The sequence below is a fragment of the Canis lupus genome, chromosome 6 (genome assembly GCF_011100685.1).
Source record: "Canis lupus familiaris isolate Mischka breed German Shepherd chromosome 6, alternate assembly UU_Cfam_GSD_1.0, whole genome shotgun sequence".
NCBI lineage: Eukaryota > Metazoa > Chordata > Mammalia > Carnivora > Canidae > Canis > Canis lupus.
Window position 1 is genome coordinate 10,447,334 of NC_049227.1, and position 22,395 is coordinate 10,469,728.

The following is a 22,395-nucleotide window of genomic DNA, read 5'->3' on the forward strand; positions in this document are numbered from 1 at the left end:
TGGGGTGAAAAATTAAACTGTAACTAGTTATTATTTAAATCCAAAAGATCTCATTGTATAAAGTTTGAACTTTAAGTTAAAAGCACAAGTAAAAGAATGTAACAAATTGTATATATTACCATATAGTATATATAATAATTATTAGGTATTATTTGTATATTTCTTAAAATTAAAAACAAAACTAAGAACGGGAAAAATGATTCTACCATTCCATCACAACTATTCTGGATTGATTATTTTTAAGTAATCAATGCCCCATGTGAAGTTTAAACTCATGACCCCTGAGTCTCATGAGGATTGAGCCAGCCAGGTGCCCCATCAACACCACTATTTTTATGTTTGTGTTTTCCCTTCTAGTTTGAGTCCACATATACCTTTTTTTTTCTTTTATCTGACTAAGATCTGATTCTTTTTCAACATTTTAAAATGCCACCATTGGTTGGTCTCTATTAGAAGACTGAAGTTGAGGGGAAGGTAGAAGGTGAGGTGGTTTACAAAAATACCCTGAGGGAAAAAGTTTGAAATCCTGTTAAGGTTAGTCATTCTTGCTCAAATGGTCTGACCTTGTTGGCTCAAAATACTTATTAGCCTCTTTTCTCCCCTCCAAGTCAATTTATTTTTTTTAAATAAAATTGCATAACAAAGGAGCATTTGTAGTTTAGGAATACTGATACCAATTTGTCCAGTGAGGATTGTTTTTTGCTTTTTTTGTTTTTTAAAGGAACTATCTGCCTATCCTACATGGCTTAGGTGCAAAGAGTTGGTGTTAGTCACCTTCTGGCTGGGTGCCCATGTGCTTGGACTCAGTGTGTTGGGATGACTGGCAGAGCAACAGAAAGAAGGAAGGAATAATAACTGGCCCTATGTCAGCTGTAGGATGTAAAAGCTGAATTGGAACAACTGACTCTGGCATTTACTTCAATTTTGTCATGCACTATAGAAGAAATGCATTCTCCTGTCTATCCTACAATCCATAATTTACCTGCTGTCTATTTTCCTGAAACATGGAGTGACCATGTTTAATGATAATAGCACATGATATTTTAGGCATAGTAGCAAAAATAGCCAGACCTAGAGTTGTGGGCTTTGGTTTTGGTCCTGGCTCTTGTTCTAAATAGCTGAAGCCTAGACAAGTTCTATAATTTATATACTTAATGCTTCATCTGTCAATTCTTTTCATTCCTTTGGGCTTTCAGTTTTCATCTGCAATATAGGGAGGTTGGGTTTGATAAATTAATAATTATATAATGTTTTCATATATTTTCTTATGTGTGATTCATAACCTTGAAAAGTTAAGTGTGGCAAAAATGGTTATCAATCTCCAATGAAAGGAAGTGGAGCTCATAAGGTTATTCAACATGTCCTGCATTTTTTAGTAAGTGGCAGAGCAGAGACTCAATACAACAAACCCTGATGTACCAGTTATCTACTATATAACGAATTTCCCTAAAATTTAATAGCTTAAAAAGAACCTTATTACTGCACGCATTTTTTGTGGGTCAAGGATCTGGAGACAGCTTGGCTGGTAGTTCTGGCTCAAAGTCTCATGAGATTGTATTCAAGCTTCTGCTAGAACCGCATTTTCATCTGAAGGCTTAACTAGGAAAGGATGTGCTTCAAAATTCACTTACGTGGTAGGTAGTGGGCTTCAGTTTGTCCACGGCTGTTGGCTGGAGACTTCAGTTCTGTATCACAAGGGCCTCTCCATAGACTACCTGAATCTCCTGACCATAGGATAGCTAGATTCTCCCAGAGTAAGTGATCTAAGAGTGTGTGCATGGGAAAGAAATGCTTAAAAGACAGAAGCCACAAGGCTTTATAATTTATTTTTTATTTTTTTTTAATTTTAATTTAATTTAATTTTATTTTATTTATGATAGTCACACAAAGAGAGAGAGAGAGAGAGGCAGAGACACAGGCATAGGGAGAAGCAGGCTCCATGCACCGGGAGCCCGATGTGGGGATTCGATCCTGGGTCTCCAGGATCACGCCCTGGGCCAAAGGCAGGCGCCAAACCGCTGCGCCACTCAGGGATCCCAAAGCTTTATAATTTAACTCAGAAGTGATATACTATCGTATCCACCATATTCTATTAGTTATACAGACTAACCCTGGTAGAATGTGGGAGGGGCTACACATGAACGTGAAGAGTAGGGCAGCCTGGGTGGCTCAGCGGTTTAGCGCCGCCTTCCGGCCAGGGTGTGATCTTGGAGACCCGGAATTGAGTCCCACGTCGGGCTCCCTGCATGGAGCCTGCTTCTCCCTCTGCCTGGGTCTCTGCTTCTCTCTCTCTCTCTCTCTCATGAATACATAAAATCTTAAAAAAAAAAAAACAAAAAAAAAAACGTGAAGCATAGGAGAGAGGGATTATTGGGAGCTACCTTGGAGGCTGACTACCCTACTCTGCCACTCTACCATGTGTTCACGTTTTAAAAGACACCATTAAGATGATAGCCTAGGGTCAGTGAAGTCTTAGAGAAAGAAAAGATAAAGAACCAAATGGAAATTTTAGAACTAAAAAATATAATGAAATTAATAGTTTACTAGATGGGGACACCTAGGTGGCTCAGCAGTTGAGTGTCTGCCTTTGGCTCAGGGTGTGATTCATGAGCCTTGGGATCAATTCTCACATCCGCCTCCCTGCAGGGAGCCTGCTTCTCCCTCTGCCTATGTCTCTGCCTCTCTCTCTGTGTCTCTCATTAATTAAAAAAAAGTTTATTAGATGGACTCAACACCAGAATGGAGCAGAAAGGAAAGAATCAATGAACTCAAACATAGAACAACAGAAACAATTAAACTTCTAGATCAACTACCAACCTACAGGAAATACAGAAGACAGAGAAAAATGTTAAACTACACCTCAGAGATGCAATCAGCAAAATCCAGACTGTAAGAAACTCTGCAAGATCATTCCATAAATAAATTCCAATGGAAAAATTGCACGAGGGGGGCAGCCTGGGTGGCTCAGAGGTTTAGCACTGCCTTCCGCCCAGGGCATGATCCTGGAGACCCGGGACTGAGTCCCATGTCGGGCTCCCTGCATGGAGCCTGCTTCTCCCTTTGCCTGTGTCTCTGCCCCTCTCTCTCTTTTTGTGTGTCTCTCATGAATAAATAAACAAATCTTTAAAAAAAACTGAAAAAAAAAAAACAAAAAATTACACGAGGGAAACTTACAGACTTAAAAGACTATTGACCAGCCAGAATGTGTGGATTATTAGTTCTATTCCAATTGTTAACAAACATAAAAAATAAGATAACCTATGAGCTCCACTTTCTTTCATTAGACATTGATGTCATTTTTGATACACTTAACATCCAAGGTTATGAATCACACGTAAGACAACTGGAAACTTGAACATTGAATGGAGGTTTGATATTAAAGAAGCGTTAATTCTCTTAGGTTGAACAATCCTGTTAAGGTTATGTTTATTAAAAAGTCCTTATCTTCAGAGGTATATACTGAACAATTACAGATGGAATGATGTTTGAAATTTGTTTCAAAGTAACATGGGATAAGGGAAGTGAAAGAGGTAGAGCTATATAGGGTAGAACCAGCAATGTGATAATGGCTAGTGGGGCCAGTGATAGGACCATGGGGGATGGGTATTACACTATTCTGGTTTTTTCCCTGTGAACATAGGAATTTCCCAAAAATTAAAAAAATTTTTTTTTTAATTTTTTAAAAGCCATTATATCATATCCTTTTACTCCACAAAGCTGATCATCTGACCCTTCCATACCCTGGTAGTAAACTGGAAATTTGTTTCTTGAATTGGATAAAAAAGGTCTCTGTATTAGAATACATTGGGCAAGGTTAAAAACAGATTCATGCTGAATGCAGGGGGATTAAGTAAATTGCTTAGGGAATAATGAGCCCCCACTTACCCCACACGCCACTGGGTAAATGGAATGTAGGTGTATATCTTCTACACAGGAGCCTAGAAGATTTTTCTCTGGGAAATTTTACCTTCCCAAGGGGAAAGACCTAAAGACACTGACATTGTGACTTCCACAAGGAAACAACCCAGCTAGGTTACCCCAGGATCCTGCTACTTCTGATCAGCTTTTTAGTACCTCACTTAAATAAATAGGTAAAAAAACCACCAGATATTTGAGGAAGCTTTCTGACATAATGTAGACAAAAACAAATAGTGCTGGTAGGGATTTGAAAGAAAAGCCATGCAAAGGAAAAAAAATTAACAACAAAAAAATCCTAGCATACTCAAGGGATAAACTATTGCTTCCATGAAGTAAAAATAAGGTGCTATTTTAAAAAATTGAAGATCAAAAAGGACTCTGGGAAATTAAAATGATAGTAGAAATGAACAACTCAACAGTAGGGTTGGAAGATGAAGTTGAGGAAATCTCCCATACAGTAGAGCAAAGTGACACAGATAAAAGTATAGAAAATATAAGTTATATTAATCTTGATGTCTAGGAGATCCAAAATCTGAATAGAGGGATTCCAGAAGTAGAGAATGGAAAAAACAAAGGCTAGAAAATTATCAGAGAAATAATTTAAGAGTATTTTCCACAGCAGAAGTAAACATTTCCAAATTTAAAGGTTCAAGGGAGTAGCTCAGAAAAATGGATTAAAATTAACCTATGTGAAAGCATGTCATTGTAAAATTTCAAAACTCTAGTAAAAAAAATCCTACAAATTTCCAGAGAGTAAAAACAAGTCATGCACAGAAGGTCAAGAATCAGAATGCATTTCTTCTTACCCATCTAGTTAAGAAATCTTTTATCTCCATAGAGCACCCAGTCAGCTAATCTATTCATGGGAGCATCCTAATGGGAACACATAGATGTGTGTATACAAGAAATATGAACCAACTGTCCAGAAAAATTAACCTAGACTCCCATTCTTAAGTATGCATGATCAGGCACAAGAAGAAAACCAGCATGATAAAAGATAAAGGCCAAGGTGAATGAAACAAATGTCCCCAGGAGAAATAAATATAGAGAAGCTAGGTAAATTACTATATTTTTAACAGGTTTGAGAAAATAGGACTGCAGGCATTAAACAAGAAGATTCTATGGAACAGGAACCACCTCAGATTAAATAATTATCAGGACAAAATTCAAGGGAAGGGTTGAAGATAAATGTAAGGAAAGATTTCAGGCTATAGACCAGAAAGAAATGGAGATGAAAAAGTTGAGAGAGAAAAATGAGAGAGAATTAATTCAGGAGCCTGCCATATGAATAGCTGGAGTTCCAAAAAAAATTTAAAAATTAAAAAATTGAATGAGAAAACACAGGGAAGGACATTATCAAAGAAATAATAAAAGAAAACTTATCAATTGAAGGAATCTCGGGTGCCTGGGTGGCTCAGTCATTTAATCCTCTGCCTTCAGCTCAGGTCATGATCCCAGAGTCCTGGGATTGAGTCCTGCATTGGACTCCCTCCTCAATGGGGAGTCTGTTCCTCCCTCTACTCCTCCCCTCTTGCTCATGATTTCTCTTATGTATTCTCTCTCAAATCTTAAAAAAAAAAAAAAAAAAAAACAGAATTGAAGGACTCACTTGGAATGCCAAGATAAATAAATGAGAAAAAGATGATAATCTACATTCAATGTTGTGAAATTTCAGAACACCAAGAATAAATAGAAGATCCAAAAAATTTCCAGAGAGAAACAATGTTATGTACAGAAGAGCAAATAAGACTAACATCAGATTTCTCTCTGGGGACACTGAATGGTAGAATATAATGGAACAAAACCTTGAAAATTCTGAGGGAAAATTACAACTGAGAATTCTATAGTCATATAAGGCACAATGGTATTTTCAGATATAAATTCAGGAGGGTTATACATTCTAAATACTTTCTAGGTAAGCTGCTTGAGAATGTACACCATCAAAAAAGAATGAAAACAACTCACTCCACCCTCCACCATCACCAAAAAGAAAAACATAAGATACAAGAAATAACAGAATCAACTCAGAAGTCCATTGAAAAGTAATCCCAGGATAACAGTTGTACAGTGAAGCTGGAAAGCTATTTGTTCCTTATTAGAACAGCAAGGCAGCTCCAGATAGAATGTTTTCAACAAGAGGAATGAGATAGACCTGAGTAACAGAATGACTAAGAAGCCAGGTCATGTTAATGACGTGATGAAGAAAACCTAAATCTCTTCCATCAATAAGAAGAAAGTAAGGCAATTAGAAATAACAGGTAAAAAATTATGTAAGAAACTCATGGCTAAACAGGAAACAAACCAAAATGTGGTAGGATTTTAATTTTGATTCTGCAACAACCAACTCAGGGAACCAGCAGACAAAACAGGAAAGTCAACTCTGCTTGCAGAAAAGAATGTGAATGTTGTCCTCCTTGACATTGTCAGGGTTCAGCTGATAAATATGAAGGTGGGAGTATAGAGGACAAGTAAAAGAGAAGGTAGGAGTATTGATATCTTCATCTAACATGGAGAGGATCATGAGTTATGGGCTGATGGAGAGTAAACATGAGCTCAAAAAACTTTTATTTTTTTATTTTTTCTTAATTTTAAAAAATTTTATGATAGTCACAGAGAGAGAGAGACAGACACAGAGACACAGGCAGAGGGAGAAGCAGGCTCCATGCACCGGGAGCCCGACGTGGGATTCGATCCCGGGTCTCCAGGATCACGCCCTGGCCCAAAGGCAGGCGCCAAACCGCTGCGCCACCCAGGGATCCCTCAAAAAACTTTTAAAGTACAAATAGAAGAAGCAACAATACAAAGAAAGTACCAAAATAGGAGGATGGAATTCCTTATCTTCCACAATAGGGAGCCACATAATGTGTTACATTAAATCAAGAAATACCAGTGTATATATATTATTATTTTTTAGAATATTATATATCTGGTAATATATGTATAGAAAAAAACATTCTGGGAGATGTTACTAAATTGCTAACCTCTGACTAGAAGAGAGGGGGAGTCCCAATTCTGTCATTGCTAGTGTTTGAATAATAATTAAAAATAGAAAACCTCGAAGACATTAAAATTGTGTAATCTCATGGTGTATTGCATGAATATGAATTTGAGTCCTAAATTCCTGAAGCATAACTCCACACAATGAAAGTCTGATAAATGACTTGGGAGTTACCAGTAATAAAAAGGCGTTTCAGTGTGTGAGTTTCTTTTCTCTAAAGTAAACACCCTTTAACTCGGTTTGGATGAATCATAAATGGGAAAAGATTCTACATCTCTGGTTTGCTTGTCTTTGAGAAATGTGATTGTTTAGAAAACTTTTAAAGTTTTTTTTTTCTTTTGGTGGGGGTAGGGGAAGTGGGAGAATCATAACATTTAACAATTATTAAAACTTACGGGAACTTTTATTAAAGTTCTGGTTACTACCTACACATTCAGTTGAGTAAATTTATGAAGGAAAGTCTTCTCTGGAAGGTTTAGATACAAACATCCTTAGATTAAGAACAATTATTTAAATGACACTTTTACAAAGTTTTCTCACAGGTAACATCTTTCATACCAGTAATTCTTATAAAAAACAACATGAAAGGAAGAAATTGAAGCTCAGAGATGTAAGGGAATCACCCATGATCACATGGCCAGAAAACACAGGAGTAGTTAAGACCACTCTGCTGATCCCAAATCCACTCCTGTTGTATCCCTAATGTGGGGATTGCTAGGAAATTAATTGCTCTGGGTTTATCCCGGTTCTTACATGCCTTGGGTTCTTAGTTCTCTGTGCAATTAATGGAAAGGCAACTGGTGATTGTTAGTTTGTGACATGTCTCTAGTCTTGAGGAAAGGGAGAGAAGGTAATGTTTGGGTCACCAAGATATCAGAATCCAAAGGAAGCTTGAAAGTAATTTTTTTTTTTTTTGGACCCTCCACCATCACAGATGGGAAGGTGAAGAAGACACAGGTGCAGATGTGAGAAGCTTGGAAGTGATTTATATGAGACTTTTCTAGAAGGACTTCCAAAAAGTATAACTACCCTAATAACCTGGAATACCGTAGACACGGGCTTTCTTTCTCTTTGCCTGTGGCCATAAATCTGGCTTCCTAATTACAGGTACTCTTCTATCAAAACCCCAGGAATGTTCTAATCTGAGTGACCACAGGTCAAGTTGGCAACTCTTTCTTTTGAACCTGCAATCCAATTCTTCCCAATAAGAAGAAAAATAGCTCTTTGTCGAAAAAACCTAGTGCTACCCCAATACACTGGCACATTCATAGCTGTCTAAATCATTCATTGTTAGCACCAGTCCCCCAACACCCCCCTTTCTCCCTCCCGTTTACATAGGAATTATTCTGCAAAGGATTGCATTCAGAGTGTAGAAAGTCCTTTAGGGGAAGGATGCATTGGCTGATGGGTTCCATGAAACATCTCTAATGGTACTTAGCTCTACCCTTTTTTCCAAGGGGGTATTCTCCTGAAACCAGCCCATTATCATCCAAATATTCCATTCAGATGCAATCTAGTTTATTTGGCAATAACACTATTCAAGACTCTCCATTTTCATCAACGAGTTGAGAATCCAACCATAATCCACAAATGCAACTGTAGTAAGTACAGGTTTTCTCCTTTGCAGCAATTCCTTAGAATAAAACTGTATTCCCACTTCATTCCAGGGAATCTCACTTATTAGAGAGAGGCATGGCAGTCCTGTTCTGTGCTTAGTTAAGACATCACAGACTCTGCTCGCTGAGCAAACTGCAATGTCTAAATTGATTATACCTCTAAGTGACAACCTAAGATGAAAACTCACAGCAGAAACAGATGTGGCTTGTTGAGAAAGCTGCTTGAGTCTTTTAAAAAGCAAAGGTTTGGGGGCTTCCTTATAAGAAATAAAGTTACCAACCATATATCCTGAGTATAAAATTTAAATTAGTGATGCTCCTGAATGAATCACTGGTAATCTTTGAAACTCTTTAGAAACTTGCTGCTTAAGACACGTGCAAGTCTCCTTCCACATGCATCCAGGAGAAGTGGCCAAACCCTTCCCCTTGTCCATGGACACCAATAGCACATTGGTGTCCACCAGAAACAGAAGCCTTCAGTGTGGCTCTTCTGCCTCATTTATATATTATTTGTTTATGTGATGTTTTCCACTACCAGATGTGGGCCACAAAATGTAGGGACCATACCGTACCGACCTTTTAAAATTCTTTGCCTAACAGCCTGATTCAATAATGAACAAAAGGCTTGAATAGACATTTTTCCAAAGACCTACAAATGGCCAATGCACACATGAAAAGATGATAAATGTCATTACTCATCAGAGAAATGTGTATCAACACCATAATGAGATAACACTTCACAGCCACGAGGATGTCTACTATCAAAAACTGGAAAACACACGTGATGGCAAGGATGTGGAGAAATTGGAACCCTTGTGCCATGTTGGTGGGAACGTGAAATGGTGTGGCCATGATGGAAAACAGTATGGTGATTCCTCAAAAAATAAAAACGGAGTTACCATATGATCCAGCAATTCCACTTTTGGAGATCTACCCAAAAGGAATCAAAAGCAGGGTCTTGAAGAGAGATTTGTACACCCATGTTCACAATGGCATTATTCACAACAGCTAAAACATGGAAGCAACCTAGATGTCCATTGACAGATGAATGAATAAGCAAAGTGTAGTCTCTCCATGCAATGGAATATTATTCAGACTTAAAAGGGGAGAAAATTCTGAAACCTGCTACAATGTGGATGAATCTTAAGGATATTAAGTGAAACAGGCCAGTCACAAAAAGACAAGTATCATATGATTCCACTCATACGAGGTCTCTAGAATAGTCAAATTCACAGAGACAGCAGAATGGTGATTGCCAGGGGCTGGGGGAAGGGGACAATGGGGAGTTGTTAAATGGGTAGAGAGTTTGTTTTACATGATGAAATGAATTCTGGAGATGGGTGATGGTGGTGAAGCATAACATTATAAATGTATGTAAGACCACTGACTTTATGGGGCACATGGGTGGCTAAGTGGTTGAGCATCTGCCTTTTGTTCAGGTCATGATCCCAGGGTCCTGGGATCGAGTCCTGCATCAGGCTCCCTGTAAGGAGCCTGCTTCTCTCTCTCCCTATGTCTCTGCCTCTCTCTGTCTCTCTCATAAATAGATAAAATCATTTTTTTTTTTTAGATAAAATCATTAAAAAAAAAAAAAAGGGGGATCCCTGGGTGGCGCAGCGGTTTGGCGCCTGCCTTTGGCCTGGGGCGCGATCCTGGAGACCCTGGATCGAATCCCACATCGGGCTCCCAGTGCATGGGGCCTACTTCTCCCTCTGCCTCTCTCTCTCTCTCATGAATAAATAAATAAAATCTTTATTTAAAAAAAAAAAAAAAGACCACTGACTTTACATTTAAAGGTGGTTAGGATGGTAAATTTTACATTATGTATATTTTGCCACAATGAAAAAATTGGAAAAAGACCTGACAGCTCATATCCAAACTACATAATGAATGCCCATAACTCAGTAAGAAAAACAGCAAATCCCACAGAAAAATGGACAAAGAAACTGAAAACATTGCATATGCACTTCACTAAAGGGATTCCGAATAGCCAAAGTAATACCCTATTAGTAATCAGAAAATGCAATTTAATATAATGCTCATATTAGTCAAAATGCAGTTTAACATAATGTGTACATTAGCCCCAAAGTGGAACATTCAAATGTCTATGAATGGATAAATTGTAATCATGCAATAGAATACTATGCAAACAATAAAAATAAATGAACTATAGCCACAACACAATAATATGAATGAATCTCAAAAACATAATGTTGAGTTGGAAAAAATCAGTACTACAAAATAGTATATATTGTATGGTTCCATTTACAGAAAGTTAAAAAACAGGCAAAAGAGAACCGTATACTTAATTGATAAAACTATGAATAAAAGCAAAGAAATGATTACAATAAGGGGAGAGTGGTTACGTGGGGAGGAGGCTGGGAAAGATTGTGATTGGGAGGATGAATGCAGGTGTCTTTTATGGTCTGGTGATGTTCTATTTCTTTAGATGTTCTATTTCTTTACCTCCTGGTGACTGCATAGGAGTTTAACTTTTCCATACGTGTGTTATATTTCACAACAAAAATGTTTCTAATAGCAAAAAAAAATTCCTTGCACATTAGCCCATTGCTTGGCACACTGAAGTTTCCTAATAAATGTTTGCTTATATTATACTGTACAATAAAGAGGAAAAGTGAACTTAAAAAAAAATAAATTGGTGCATACAAATGACAAAACCATGTTCTTGGGAAGAAAAACTGGGCATCATCAAGCTCCTCTGTGGCTTAAGCCCCACCCTCCCCCATCCCTCCAGGAGGATCCTGAGCAGACAGAGGATTGATGCAGTCTAGAGAGATGGATAGGTGGACAAAGGGTCTGCTTTCAGCACATGGACAGTGCTATGGGCAGGCACTGAAGAAAGTGGATTGGAAATAGCTATCCTTGAAAATCTTTATCATGTTCACTAAGCAGGAATGGAACCTAATAATTATATAAGCATCCCTCCCTCACACAAACCAGAACCCCAAATTAACTTAATTTGTTTATATGAATGCCTTTAAATAATGAGGTACACAGCTCCCGCCCCTTTCTTGGTACTAGGGGAATCTTTGTCACATTCATCTGTACTTGTTTCTATTTTTGCACAATCAGGGTAAGATTAGAGCCTCGCCGGATCTCGGCAGAAAGATGAGTTTGATGCAAACGCTATGCAGGATGCAGAGAGCGATGCTTTGGTTACTGGTTCAGCACATCTGTAGGACTGGGGAATTGGGTCACCTCCTTGCCAGCACAAACCATGGTTAATATTTGTCACAGATGGGCACTTACTACAAGTCTTTTCTTGCTAATTAGCACAAGAGTGGTGTGATTCATGAATTTTCCTGCATGGTTTAAATTACAGAATTCCTTCAGCCTTTCTTCTTGTTAGGCTTCCTCTATCTTCACATTAGAGTCTGTATGTGCTTGGGGATTAAAACAACCGGACTATAAATTATTGGCATCAGTTTAATAAAATCATAGCAAATGTTAGTCTGTTGCCCTCCATCCCCCATCGCTTTGTGAGGCAGACATCAGCCATGTGGGGGTTGTTCAGTTCTCTTCCTATTAGGGAAAAAGCCCTACTATGTGTAGTTTCGGCAGGAGGCAGTGGCCTAGATCCCACTACAAAAGTCGAAGTGGCTTTATCTTTCCTGTTCGTTGTCCGCCAGCAGCCAGGGGTTGGGGCTGGGTCTAGATTCAGCCATTCAGGAACTCTTTGGTGCTTACAATCTTGAGATGTATGGACAGATGGCATTAAGCCCTAGGGGAGCAGGGTGGTGTCCTGGACATACTATTCCTCATTAAGAAAAAAACTGCTTCTTGGCTGTTCAGATGTGTTGATTGCTGCCTGTATTCTATCATAAAATCAAACAAGAATTCTATGACCTGCAGAAGCTCTTCTAGTACGTCCCATTTTTGCTTGTTTCTTATAGTTAGTTTAACATTCTGGCCAAAGTACTTTTGTTTTGCACATCACTGCTCTATTCTTTGAGTTAGGACACTAGGGAAAATAACAATATACCTTTCATAGAGGCTCTCAACCATAAGCCTGCATCAGAATCACCTGGAGGGTTTGTTCAACCATCAATTGTTGGGGCCCTTCCGAGTTTCAGATGCAGTAGGTCTGGGGTGGTGTCTGAGAATTTCATTTCTAATAGTCCCCTGGTGATGCTGCTGCTTCAGTGACCATACTTTTGAGAACCATTGGCCTAGAATAATGGAGAGCTTCCTTTAACCCTGTCCAAAAACTAGCAACATTTTTAAGCCAATGAACAATGATTCAGGGTCTTACTTGGGATTTTCTTTGGTTTGTTGATTTCCCTGGTTATTGTTGCTTATAAATTACAGATGAGATACAACAAACTTAGAGAATATTCATCTTCTTTTTCTTTTTTTTTAAAGATTTTATTTATTTACTCATGAGAGAGATATATATATAGAGAGAGGCAGAGACACAGTCAGAGAGAGAAGCAGGCCTCATGCAAGGAGCCCAATGTGGGACTTGATCCCGGGACTCCAGGATCACACCCTGAACTGAGGGCAAGTGCTCAACCACTGAGCCACCCAGGCGTCCCTCATCTTATTTTTCTAGACCAGTAGAAATCGTGAGATTCTAAAGTAGTAGTAGAGCCTGGGCTCACATTTGCTTATTTAAAATAAAAATGTCATGTCTGAATTTTCAAAAATGAGCTTATTATATTCTCAGCCAGTGTCTTAATTATTTTTATAGGATAGTCAATTGTTTAAAACACTTCTTATGTAAGTGAGAACTACTCTATAGACAAAACTACATTTTTATTTTTTTATTTTTTAAAACTACATTTTTAAATGGATAATAGCAGTTCAATCATTTTCTTATTTTCACTATGACCTTAGCTGTTTCTGAACACAGACTGTGGGGTTCAACTAGGATCTTTATTTTTTTAAGGATTTTATTTATTTATTTGAGGGAGAGAGTAGGAGCAGGATTGGGGGCAGGGGCAGAGGAAGATAGAGAAGCAGATTCTCCACTGAGGAGGAAGCCCAATACAGGGCTTGATCCTAGGGTTTGATCCCAGGACCTGGAGATCATGACCTGAGCTGAAGGCAGACACTTAACTGATTGAGCCATTTAGGTGCCTGGAATTATTATTTTTTCTAGAATTGTCCCTTGGTTGCATATATTTGAAGAAATAATCTAAATCTCAGATAATTCCACAGCAATAAAATACAGCTATATGCCTATTAGGATGGCCAAAAGGAAAAACAGTGACAATACCAAATGTGGCAAGGATGCTGAGAAACATTGCTAGTAGAAAAGTAAAATGCTACAGCCACTTGAAAAAAGTTTGGCAGTTTCTTACAACACTAAACATGGAATTCCATATGACACAGCAGTTGTACTCTAGGGCTCTTATTCCAGAGAAAGTAAAACTTATCTTCACATAAATGCCTGCACATGAATGTTCATAGTTGTTTATTTATAATAACTGAAAACTAGAGTTAGCCCAGGTCCTCCAATGGTTAAACAAAAAGTGATATATCCAAACCATGGAATACTACTCAGTAATGAAAAGGAACAAACTATTCAAACATGTAATGATTTGGATGAATTTCCTGGGGAAATATGCTGAGTGAGAAAAACCCATTCTAAAAGACTATATTGTATATGATTCCATCTATGTAACATTTTTGAATTGGCCACATTTTAGAAATGCATGATAGAATAGTAGTTGCCAGATGTTGGTGGTGGGACAAAGGGTGTGGGTATAAAAGGACAACATGAGGATGAGGAAAGTGTGGTATTGGAACAGTTCACTAGTTCGTCTGTGCGGTAGATACTTGAACCCACATAGGTGTTAAAAATATGTCGAACTTAATACACATACATCCAAGTAAAACTGGGAAAATCTGAACATCATTGGGTTGTATCAATGTCAATATCCTGGTTGTGGTATTATACTATAGTTTTGTAAAATGTTACTATTGGAGAAAGTGGGCACAGTACACAGGGATCTCTCTGTATTATTTCTTACAACTGCACGTGAATCTACAATGATGTCAATAAACATTTTAATTAAAAAAGATCTGGGACTCCTGGGTGGCTCAGTGGTTGAGTGTCTGCCTTTGGCTCATGGGCTCCAGGATCGAGTCCCGCATGGGGCTCCCTGTGGGAAGCCTGCTTCTCCCTCTGCCTATGTCTCTGCCTCTCTCTGTGTCTCTCATGAATAAATAAACAAAACAAAACAAAACAAAAGATCCTACCAGGGTGTCCAACTCTTGATTTTGGCTCAGGTTGTGATCTCAGGGTTGTGAGATGGAGCCCCATGCGGGCTCTGTGCTGAGTATGGAGTCTGCTTAAGATTCTCTCTCTTCCTCTCCCTTTGCCCCTTCCCCTGCTTGTGCATGTGCTCTCTCTCAAATAAAAAAATAAATAAAATCTTTAAAAAGAAAGATCCTGCCAAAGATAAAGCCTACCAATGATAATAACATGGAAAGACTTGCATATTGGTAATATTAAGCTTAGGGTGTAATTAAAAACCTCTGGGCATAAAAGGATAAAGAAATGTGCTAATTAATCACAACTTTGTATATCTGATTGTTTAAAAAACTTAATGCTTTTAAAAGCAAAAGCAAAAGAGACCCAGATCCTAGATCTAGGAAAGATCTTAAAGGCTAGTCTGATCTAGCCACTGGCCACAGAGGCACCAGCTCAGGTACAGCAGTGTACTCCCAAGAGATATTTGGTATAGCCGCCAGGCACTTCTGTACAACATCCCCAATTTCCCTAGGATAATAGTACCGTAGGTTTTGGGGAAAGACTAGTACATGCATTTTACATGTACTAATAACAACTACCATTTACCAAGGGCCTGCTCTAGTAGACTGCTAAATCTACATCTAATTTAAACCTCACAATAGTGAGAGGCACTATTATCTCCATTGTACAGATGAGCAAAGTGAGGCTTGGTGAATTTAACTAACTTGCTCTGGCACTAGTTGGTAACGTTGTTGAGCCCAGTAGAGTGTGGGTATTTGTGGGCCATAGCTGCCCTCTTTTCAGGATGCATACTCACTGCCTTCAGAAAGGGCTTCTGCTGTATTGGCTCCTGGACACATACATATGGGATGTTCCTAGCATGATTTGCTTGATCATTTCCTTCAGATTAGGAGTTTTTAATCTAAGGGCTATGGGACTCTACAGGACCCTCAAATTGGTTTCCAGAGATAATGAACCCATTGAAATTGTATGTAAATTTGGTGTATATTTGCACATATTAACTTTTCTGGGCAAAGGATCCATTGTTTCCATTGTTTCTTTTTTTTTTAAGATTTTATTTATTTATTCATAGAGACAGAGAGAGAGAGAGAGAGAGAGAGAGGCAGAGGGAGAAGCAGGCACCATACAGAGAGCCCGACGTGGGACTCGATCACCGGTCTCCAGGATCACGCCCTGGGCTGCAGGCGGCGCTAAACCGCTGCGCCACCGGGGCTGCTTAGGATCCATTGTTTCCATCAGATTCCCTGAAGAGGTTTGGGACTCAAAAGACAGGTTAAGAACTACTGCGGTTAGATCCAAAGAGATTTTTTCCACCCTCACTGGAAAGTGTTTCAAATGCCCAATAACACTGACAAAGGAAAGTGATACATTTAGGAGAAATAAAATAAGTTGCCAAATCCTACATAGAAAGCAGGGTCAAAGTCAAAACGGCACTTTTTGTAATCTTTTTTTTTAAGATTTAAAAAAAATTTATTCACAACAGAGACAGAGGCAGAGAGACAGGCAGAGGGAGAAGCAGAGAAGCAGGCTCCATGCAGGGAACCTGACGTGGGACTCGATCCCGGGTCTGAAGGCGGCACTAAACCGCCGTGCCACTGGGGCTGCCCCAAAACAGCACTTTTTGTAAAGTCACTGCAGAGAGGGCACTTGAAGATACCAAATTTCATCTCTGTCTCAGCAGAATTGTTAAACACTTCCCATCTACTTGTTCCAGACACCTTTAGAAGATAGTATTTTTGACAAATTTGATACATAATGAATGGATATCAAAGTACCTTCAGTTCAGGATAAGGGCTGGTCCACAGGTTTAGCACGAAATTGTGGCTGATAAATTTTATGTAGGCCAATACCTTTTATAATTTTTTTAAAGATTTTATTTATTTATTCATGAGAGACACACACAGAGAGAGAGGGAGGCAGAGACATAGGCAGAGGGAGAAGCAGGCTCCTTACAGGGAGCCTGATGCAGGACTCAATCCTGGGACTCCAGGATCACGCCCTGAGCTGAAGGCAGGCACTAAACTGCTGAGCACCCAGGAATCCCGCTTTTATCATCTTTATCAATTTTTTAAAAGATTTAGTTATTCAAGAGAGTGAGTGTGTGTGCACACAGGGCTGGGGAAGGGACAGAGGGAGGGAGAGAGAAGTTCAAGCAGACTCCTCACTGAGCACAGAGCCGGATCCTACGATCAGGGCCTGAGTTCGAAATCAAGAGTCAGATGCTTAACTGACTGAGCCACCCAGGCGCCCCTCATCTTTGTCAACTTTTAAATAGGGTCAGGTGTGCAGATAGAAGATCCAACAGTGAAAAAAAAAAAAAAAAAAAGGAAGATCCAACAGTTATGTTACTGCACTTATGCTGAAATCTGTGCTGGAAAAAACATTCATTTTCATCCTTCTGCACAAGCCCTTCCCTCTGCCTATAATGCCCTTGTCCAACAACTTTGAACACTGCGTTTACATTCTGGATTGAGGTCTTCCATGACTCTTCTGTGGTTTTCCCATCCTTCTCCTCCCAGGCAGAACGGTCCTGTAATTTATGTTCTAGCCATTAGTACACACTTTCATCACTGTGTCCTTGTCAGCACTTTCTGTGTCTGTTTCATCCGGTCCATGAGCCTCTGAAATGCTATAGCTGTGACTTATTTAGTCCTTGTCCCTGGGCCACATAGTGGTGGCTGGAGTTTGCTTACGGATAAAACGTTAGCTTCCATTAGGAAGGTCCTCCTTGGGTAGGCCATGTTGAAAGACACCGTTAGGTGTTATTTGGTTAAATGAAAGCGGCAATGACTTGTTCATGAGTAAACAAAATGCCTTTCAGTGACCTCCAGAAGTGACCTCCTGTCTCATGTGTTGAGGAAACAATCCAGACATCTAGGCAGGTAAGAAAACAATGAGGTTAAGAAATGGAAGTATTTTAGATTGGGAATAGCTAGGGATCAGAACAGGGGCCAGCATTCAGGCAAGCAGAGAGAGGTTTAGTCTGGTTGGGAGAAGGGACTTCTTGAATACGGAAATGAAGAGAAGAGATACTAGGTGGATTGAAAGAATAATGACGGTCACTTGGGGGCAGGGGTTAGAGACTCTAAATGGATCTATTTGGACCCTAGGGACTCACTCTTAGTGACAATTGCCTACAGAGTAACAGCTCGATTCTGGGTCTACTGCTCTGTTGCTTAAACATAGCTTGTATTCTTGGATACTTCACTAGAATTATTCAAAGTCTGAGCTTTAAGGGGCCAAAGAAATGGTCTGGCCCATTTTCTTTTTAAAGATACATTTATTTGAGGGAGAGAGAGAGAGATAGAGAGAGAGAGACCAGGGGAGGAGCAGAGGGAGAGACAGGATCTCAAGCAGGTTCCATGCCCAGTGTAGAGCCTGACACCAGGCTCGATCTCACAACCCTGAGGTCATGACCGGAGCCAAAAATCAAGATCCAGATGCCCAACTGAATGAGCCACCCAAGGGCATGTCTTTTGATTTGACTGAATGACTGAAGCTCAAGAGGCAGCAAGGCAGCTCTGAATCCAGTCTAGAGACACTCAGCTTCCACTGGGTTCAGCCTGAGGCGGGGCAAGGGGGTAAGGCATGTCTAGGGGCCCTAGAGGGATCTATTTAGAAGGTTGTGACCCCAGGAAAGTCTGACTGAAGCGGGTGGCTCAAGGGCTCGGAGCTTGGCTCCTTAAGATACAAACCAAATAAAGGCTTTCCAAGAATTAGGTAGTTGGTCAAAAACAACTTTGGTAAACAAGCCCAGCTTTTCTTCTTTAGTAACAGTTATTTCCTCTCCATTACAGGTTAACAAAGAGAGGAGTTTGTTTGCTGGAGAAAGCCTAATGAGCTCTTAGCTCTACCCTGCAACTCTGGGAGGAGGGAAAATGTTAGTTTTTAGTTCAACTCTGCAATCCTGGGAGGGATGTGTTAGCAGAAGGCGGGGAAACCAAGGCCGTAAAGCTGCCTTTGTTGGTTTGGATTGTATGCAGATTGGATCATAACAAACATCTACTCAACTTTATCCCTCTCTCCCATCTTGTTTACCTTGTCCATATATGGCACTTCCAGCGATTCTGGCAAGTGTAACGGGTCAACAGAGCGCACTACCTTGCACAGAACACACGTAGGGGACTTTTGTGTCTTTGAGAAGTCTCTCCATTGAAACTGCATTCTCTGAAAGCTCTACTCAAAAAAAAAAAAAAGAAAAAGTGGTACCTATTTGTGCAAGGTGCTTGGTGTGTCGTAACAGGCTACGGGTTCACGTAATCCTCCTTCCAATATCTATGTGGGGGGGGCGGGCGCCCCGGAGGCTGGAGAGACACCCGGAAAATCAATTCGGTCCGCATCTGCAAACCTGTTCCCTTGGACAATGTGGCGAAGACTGAGGGTGGCGGTTCGAGGGCCCACATGTGGCCCCGCACCCTAGCTTCGCCTTCCCCCGGCCTCCAGGGCGAGCTCCGCTCCCAGGCCCCGAGCTCCTTCGCCCGGCTCCCGGGGGGAGGACGTGGGCAGGCCCCGCCACTGGTTCCAGACCCCGCGCGCCCCTAGCCAGGCCTGCGACGTAGCCCCGCCCCGCCCCGGCGTGCTCTCGGGTGCGCGCACGCACGCAGGCGCGGGGGCGCACGGCGCGGGCACGCGCAGGGCCGGGCCGGCACGGCGGCGGGAGCGCGCGCGGCTCCGGGAGGCGGCGGCGGCGGCGGCGGAAGCGGCGAGGGCGGCGGGCGTCCGGCTCTGAGGAGGAGGAGGAGGAGGTGGTGGTGGCGGTGGCGGCGGCGGCGGAGGCAGCGGCGGCTCTGGACTGGGCTCGGCTGGGAGCGGGCGAGGGTCGGGGGCGCCGGGTCGAGCGCCGATCCCCCGGCTCGACCATCCTCCCGCCGCCCGGACGCCTGGGCCGCGGAGTTTGTGTCCCGGCTCGGACCCCGGCGCCCAGCCCGGAGCCGTAACCTTGAGGCGGCGGCGGCGGGGCCGGGCCGGGCCGGGCCGGGGGGCGGCGGCGCTGGATCCGCGGCTGCCCGATCGTTGGCGGGAGATGTCGAACCCCGGGACGCGCAGGAACGGCTCCAGCATTAAGATCCGTCTGACAGGTACGGCCGGCGGGAGGCCCACCCGCCTCCCCCCGCACACCCCACCGGCGCCCGCTGGCGCCCCGCACGGGCCCCCAGCAGCCCCGGAATTCCCCGCAGAGCGCCCCGGTGGAGTGGCCCTCCCCCACGCCGGCCGTTGTCCCAGGACCTCGTCACCCCCCTCGGCGAGTGCCCCTCGCTCCGCGCTCCCGGCCCCGCCCCCTCGCGGCTGCCGGCCCCGCCCCCTCGCTCCTCACCCCCCACCTTCCCCCCCCACCGCGGCCCTCCCGCTCCCCTCCTGCCCCCCCCACCTGCCCCGTCGCCTCCCTGCTCGCGGCCCCCACCCGGCCGCGGGCTCTCCCCTCTCGCCCCCCTCGTGGCCCCGCCCCCCGCCGCTCAGCCCCCTTCCTCCCCCTCGCTTTCCCCGCTCTCCCCTCACCTGCCTCCTCGCTCTCCCTCCCGGCCCCGCCCCTCGCTCTCGGCCCCGCCCCTCGCTTCTCCCCACCTCCCCATCCTCTCTGGCTCGGCGGCCTCTTCTCCGCGGTACCCGGCGCTTCGCCCCGCTACCCTCCCGGTTCTTACTCCCCCCGCCCCCACCTACCCCCCGTCCGGCTTCTCCCCTCCCGGCCCCGCCCCTTTATTCTCCTCGGCGGGGCTCGCTCCCTTTCCCCCTAGGCCCCGCCCCTGCTTATCTCGCAGCCCCGCCCCCTCGCTGGGTCTCGCCGCCTCCACCCTTTCCTTCAGCCTCGAATTCCTCAGTCCTGTGGTGTGGCGTGTCCCGGTCCTGTTCTCTTCACTTCCCCGCTGCTCCAGACCTCTTGAGTCTGGCCCACTTCCTCTGTGCCTCGGGCCAGGCCACTGTCGGCTGCCTGCCGTGCTGCCCCGGTACTTCCCCCATTGCACTTTCCCAGCACTGCCCCCCCATCCTAGAGCCCTGAGTGGGGCTGAGGGTCCCCCGCCCCCCACTGGAGGCTGTGGCAGCTGCACGAACGCCGGCTCCTCGATTCACTCTCACCGAGTCCTCAATGAAGTGCCCGCGTCTCCTCGGAGGCTCTGTAGTGCCACCTTCCAGGGTGAGCGCGAAGCTCGGCTGCGGCCGGCGACGCGGTGGTTCGGCCGCGGGTGGATGCGCCCCTCGCCGGCGGCCCCTTCCCCGGCCCTCGGGGCCACGGAGCTGCGGCCTCGCCTCCCCGTTCAGATTCACACCTTAGGCCGGATCGTAGGGCCGCAGACACGCGTCTGCCAGGGGACTTTCCGGACTCGAGTATTTCCAGCCCTGGAAGGGAAATACAAAGTTCAGGCTAGTTCCTGTCGGGGGGCTTTCCCTTGGATTTTTCTGTTGGATGGCCAGTCTGGTGAGGACCCCAGAGTCAGAGTTCGGTCGGATGCTTTCAGAGAGCAAATGAGAGTTTTGGACACTTTGTGGCAGATGCGTAGCCCTAATTTCGGTAAAATCCATGAAAATAACAATGGCGATCGTTTTCAAACGAAAGTTTCCTTTGAAAGTACGGAGCTGTTGCGTGACTCACATTTTTCTCAAGAAAAGTGTTGTAATTTTTTTTTTTTTTTTTTTTTTTTTTTGTAGAAAGATGTCAGATTAGGTTACAAGATAAGGCGGCCAGGTAATGATTTGGACCCAAATCCAGACCCTGGTTGTGTGAAGTAACAGCCATCTGTCCCAGGGATCTTTGCTTCTGGAGGAACATACTCTGTTCCAGGGCCAGGAGGAAATGCTTCTCACTATGTAGATACAGTATAAAGCATTGTTATTTTTATGGTTACATGAAAGACATGTTTTTGACTTTGTAATGCTTGTAAAACTTTAATTACTGACAACTTTAATTGGATTCTAATTTACAGTGTAATCTGTAATTGACATCAGATTGGTTTCATTTTTCTTGTTAAAAGCAGAAATAACTGATTTCATGAGTTTTGGTAGAAATGTGATTAATGTTTCAGAAGGAATAGGTTCTCATTACAATGTTTGTATCATATACACATTTATATATCAAACCAAGTTGGCAGGTCTGAGCCTTTCCCTTGAAAAAGGGAGGGCTTGGTTTGTCCTCCCAAATTATTTTTGGATTCAGAAATTTACATGCCAAAGATACAGAAATGCTTTGAAGAGTTTTGGATGGCATTTGATACTGAAGGATCAAGTGATGAGTGTTATTTCCAAAGCTCCCTTTCCCTTCATCCCTGTTGGTGTTAGTGATTGGGATGATGTGTGAGTGTGGTCATCCCTGCAACAGGATTTTTAGTGGTGATGGCAGATCCATGTCTGTTGTCTGTTGAATGTTAATTTATGTTGAGGTGCTGGAACCTCAGATGTTTTGGTGTAGAGTAGGTTTTGGCATCATCTTTAAGGTTGTCCAGGGCAGTTTGAAAATCTCTTCTTTTCTGGCATATTGGGTAGCCATCTTTCAAAAGTTGTATACTCTTGTTACAAGATTTAGAGTTTAATTCTATGCGTGATATTTGAAAAAATTTTTTTTTTAAAAAACAAGGGGCATTCTAACCAGTAATTAATATCACACAGAGTATAATTCCAGGCAACATCTGAAG

General features: G+C 42.7%; 1 protein-coding gene and 1 long non-coding RNA gene across 4 annotated transcripts in view; one reads left to right on the forward strand and one right to left on the reverse strand.

Annotated features, from left to right (window-relative positions):
• Positions 1–16,830: 16,830 nt before the first annotated feature.
• On the reverse strand, positions 16,831–20,412 carry LOC119876350. 2 transcript variants are annotated; one of them, XR_005360582.1, is made up of 3 exons: positions 20,336–20,412; positions 18,812–18,949; positions 16,831–17,647 (listed from the first exon to the last, which is right to left on the reverse strand). It is a non-coding gene; the product is annotated as an uncharacterized LOC119876350 (long non-coding RNA). The 2 variants fall into 2 exon arrangements; XR_005360581.1 differs by lacking the exon at positions 20,336–20,412 and adding an exon at positions 18,983–19,333 and having other exon boundaries at positions 18,812–18,874.
• The window catches only part of SMURF1 (SMAD specific E3 ubiquitin protein ligase 1), a 113,454-nt gene continuing 110,618 nt past the window's right edge, over positions 19,560–22,395 (forward strand). For both annotated transcript variants that reach the window (XM_038539444.1, XM_038539445.1), the window contains exon 1: positions 19,560–19,851. In XM_038539444.1, coding sequence (XP_038395372.1) covers positions 19,797–19,851 — 55 coding nt within the window. In that variant the 5' untranslated portion in view covers positions 19,560–19,796. The remainder of the gene's footprint in view (positions 19,852–22,395) is intronic.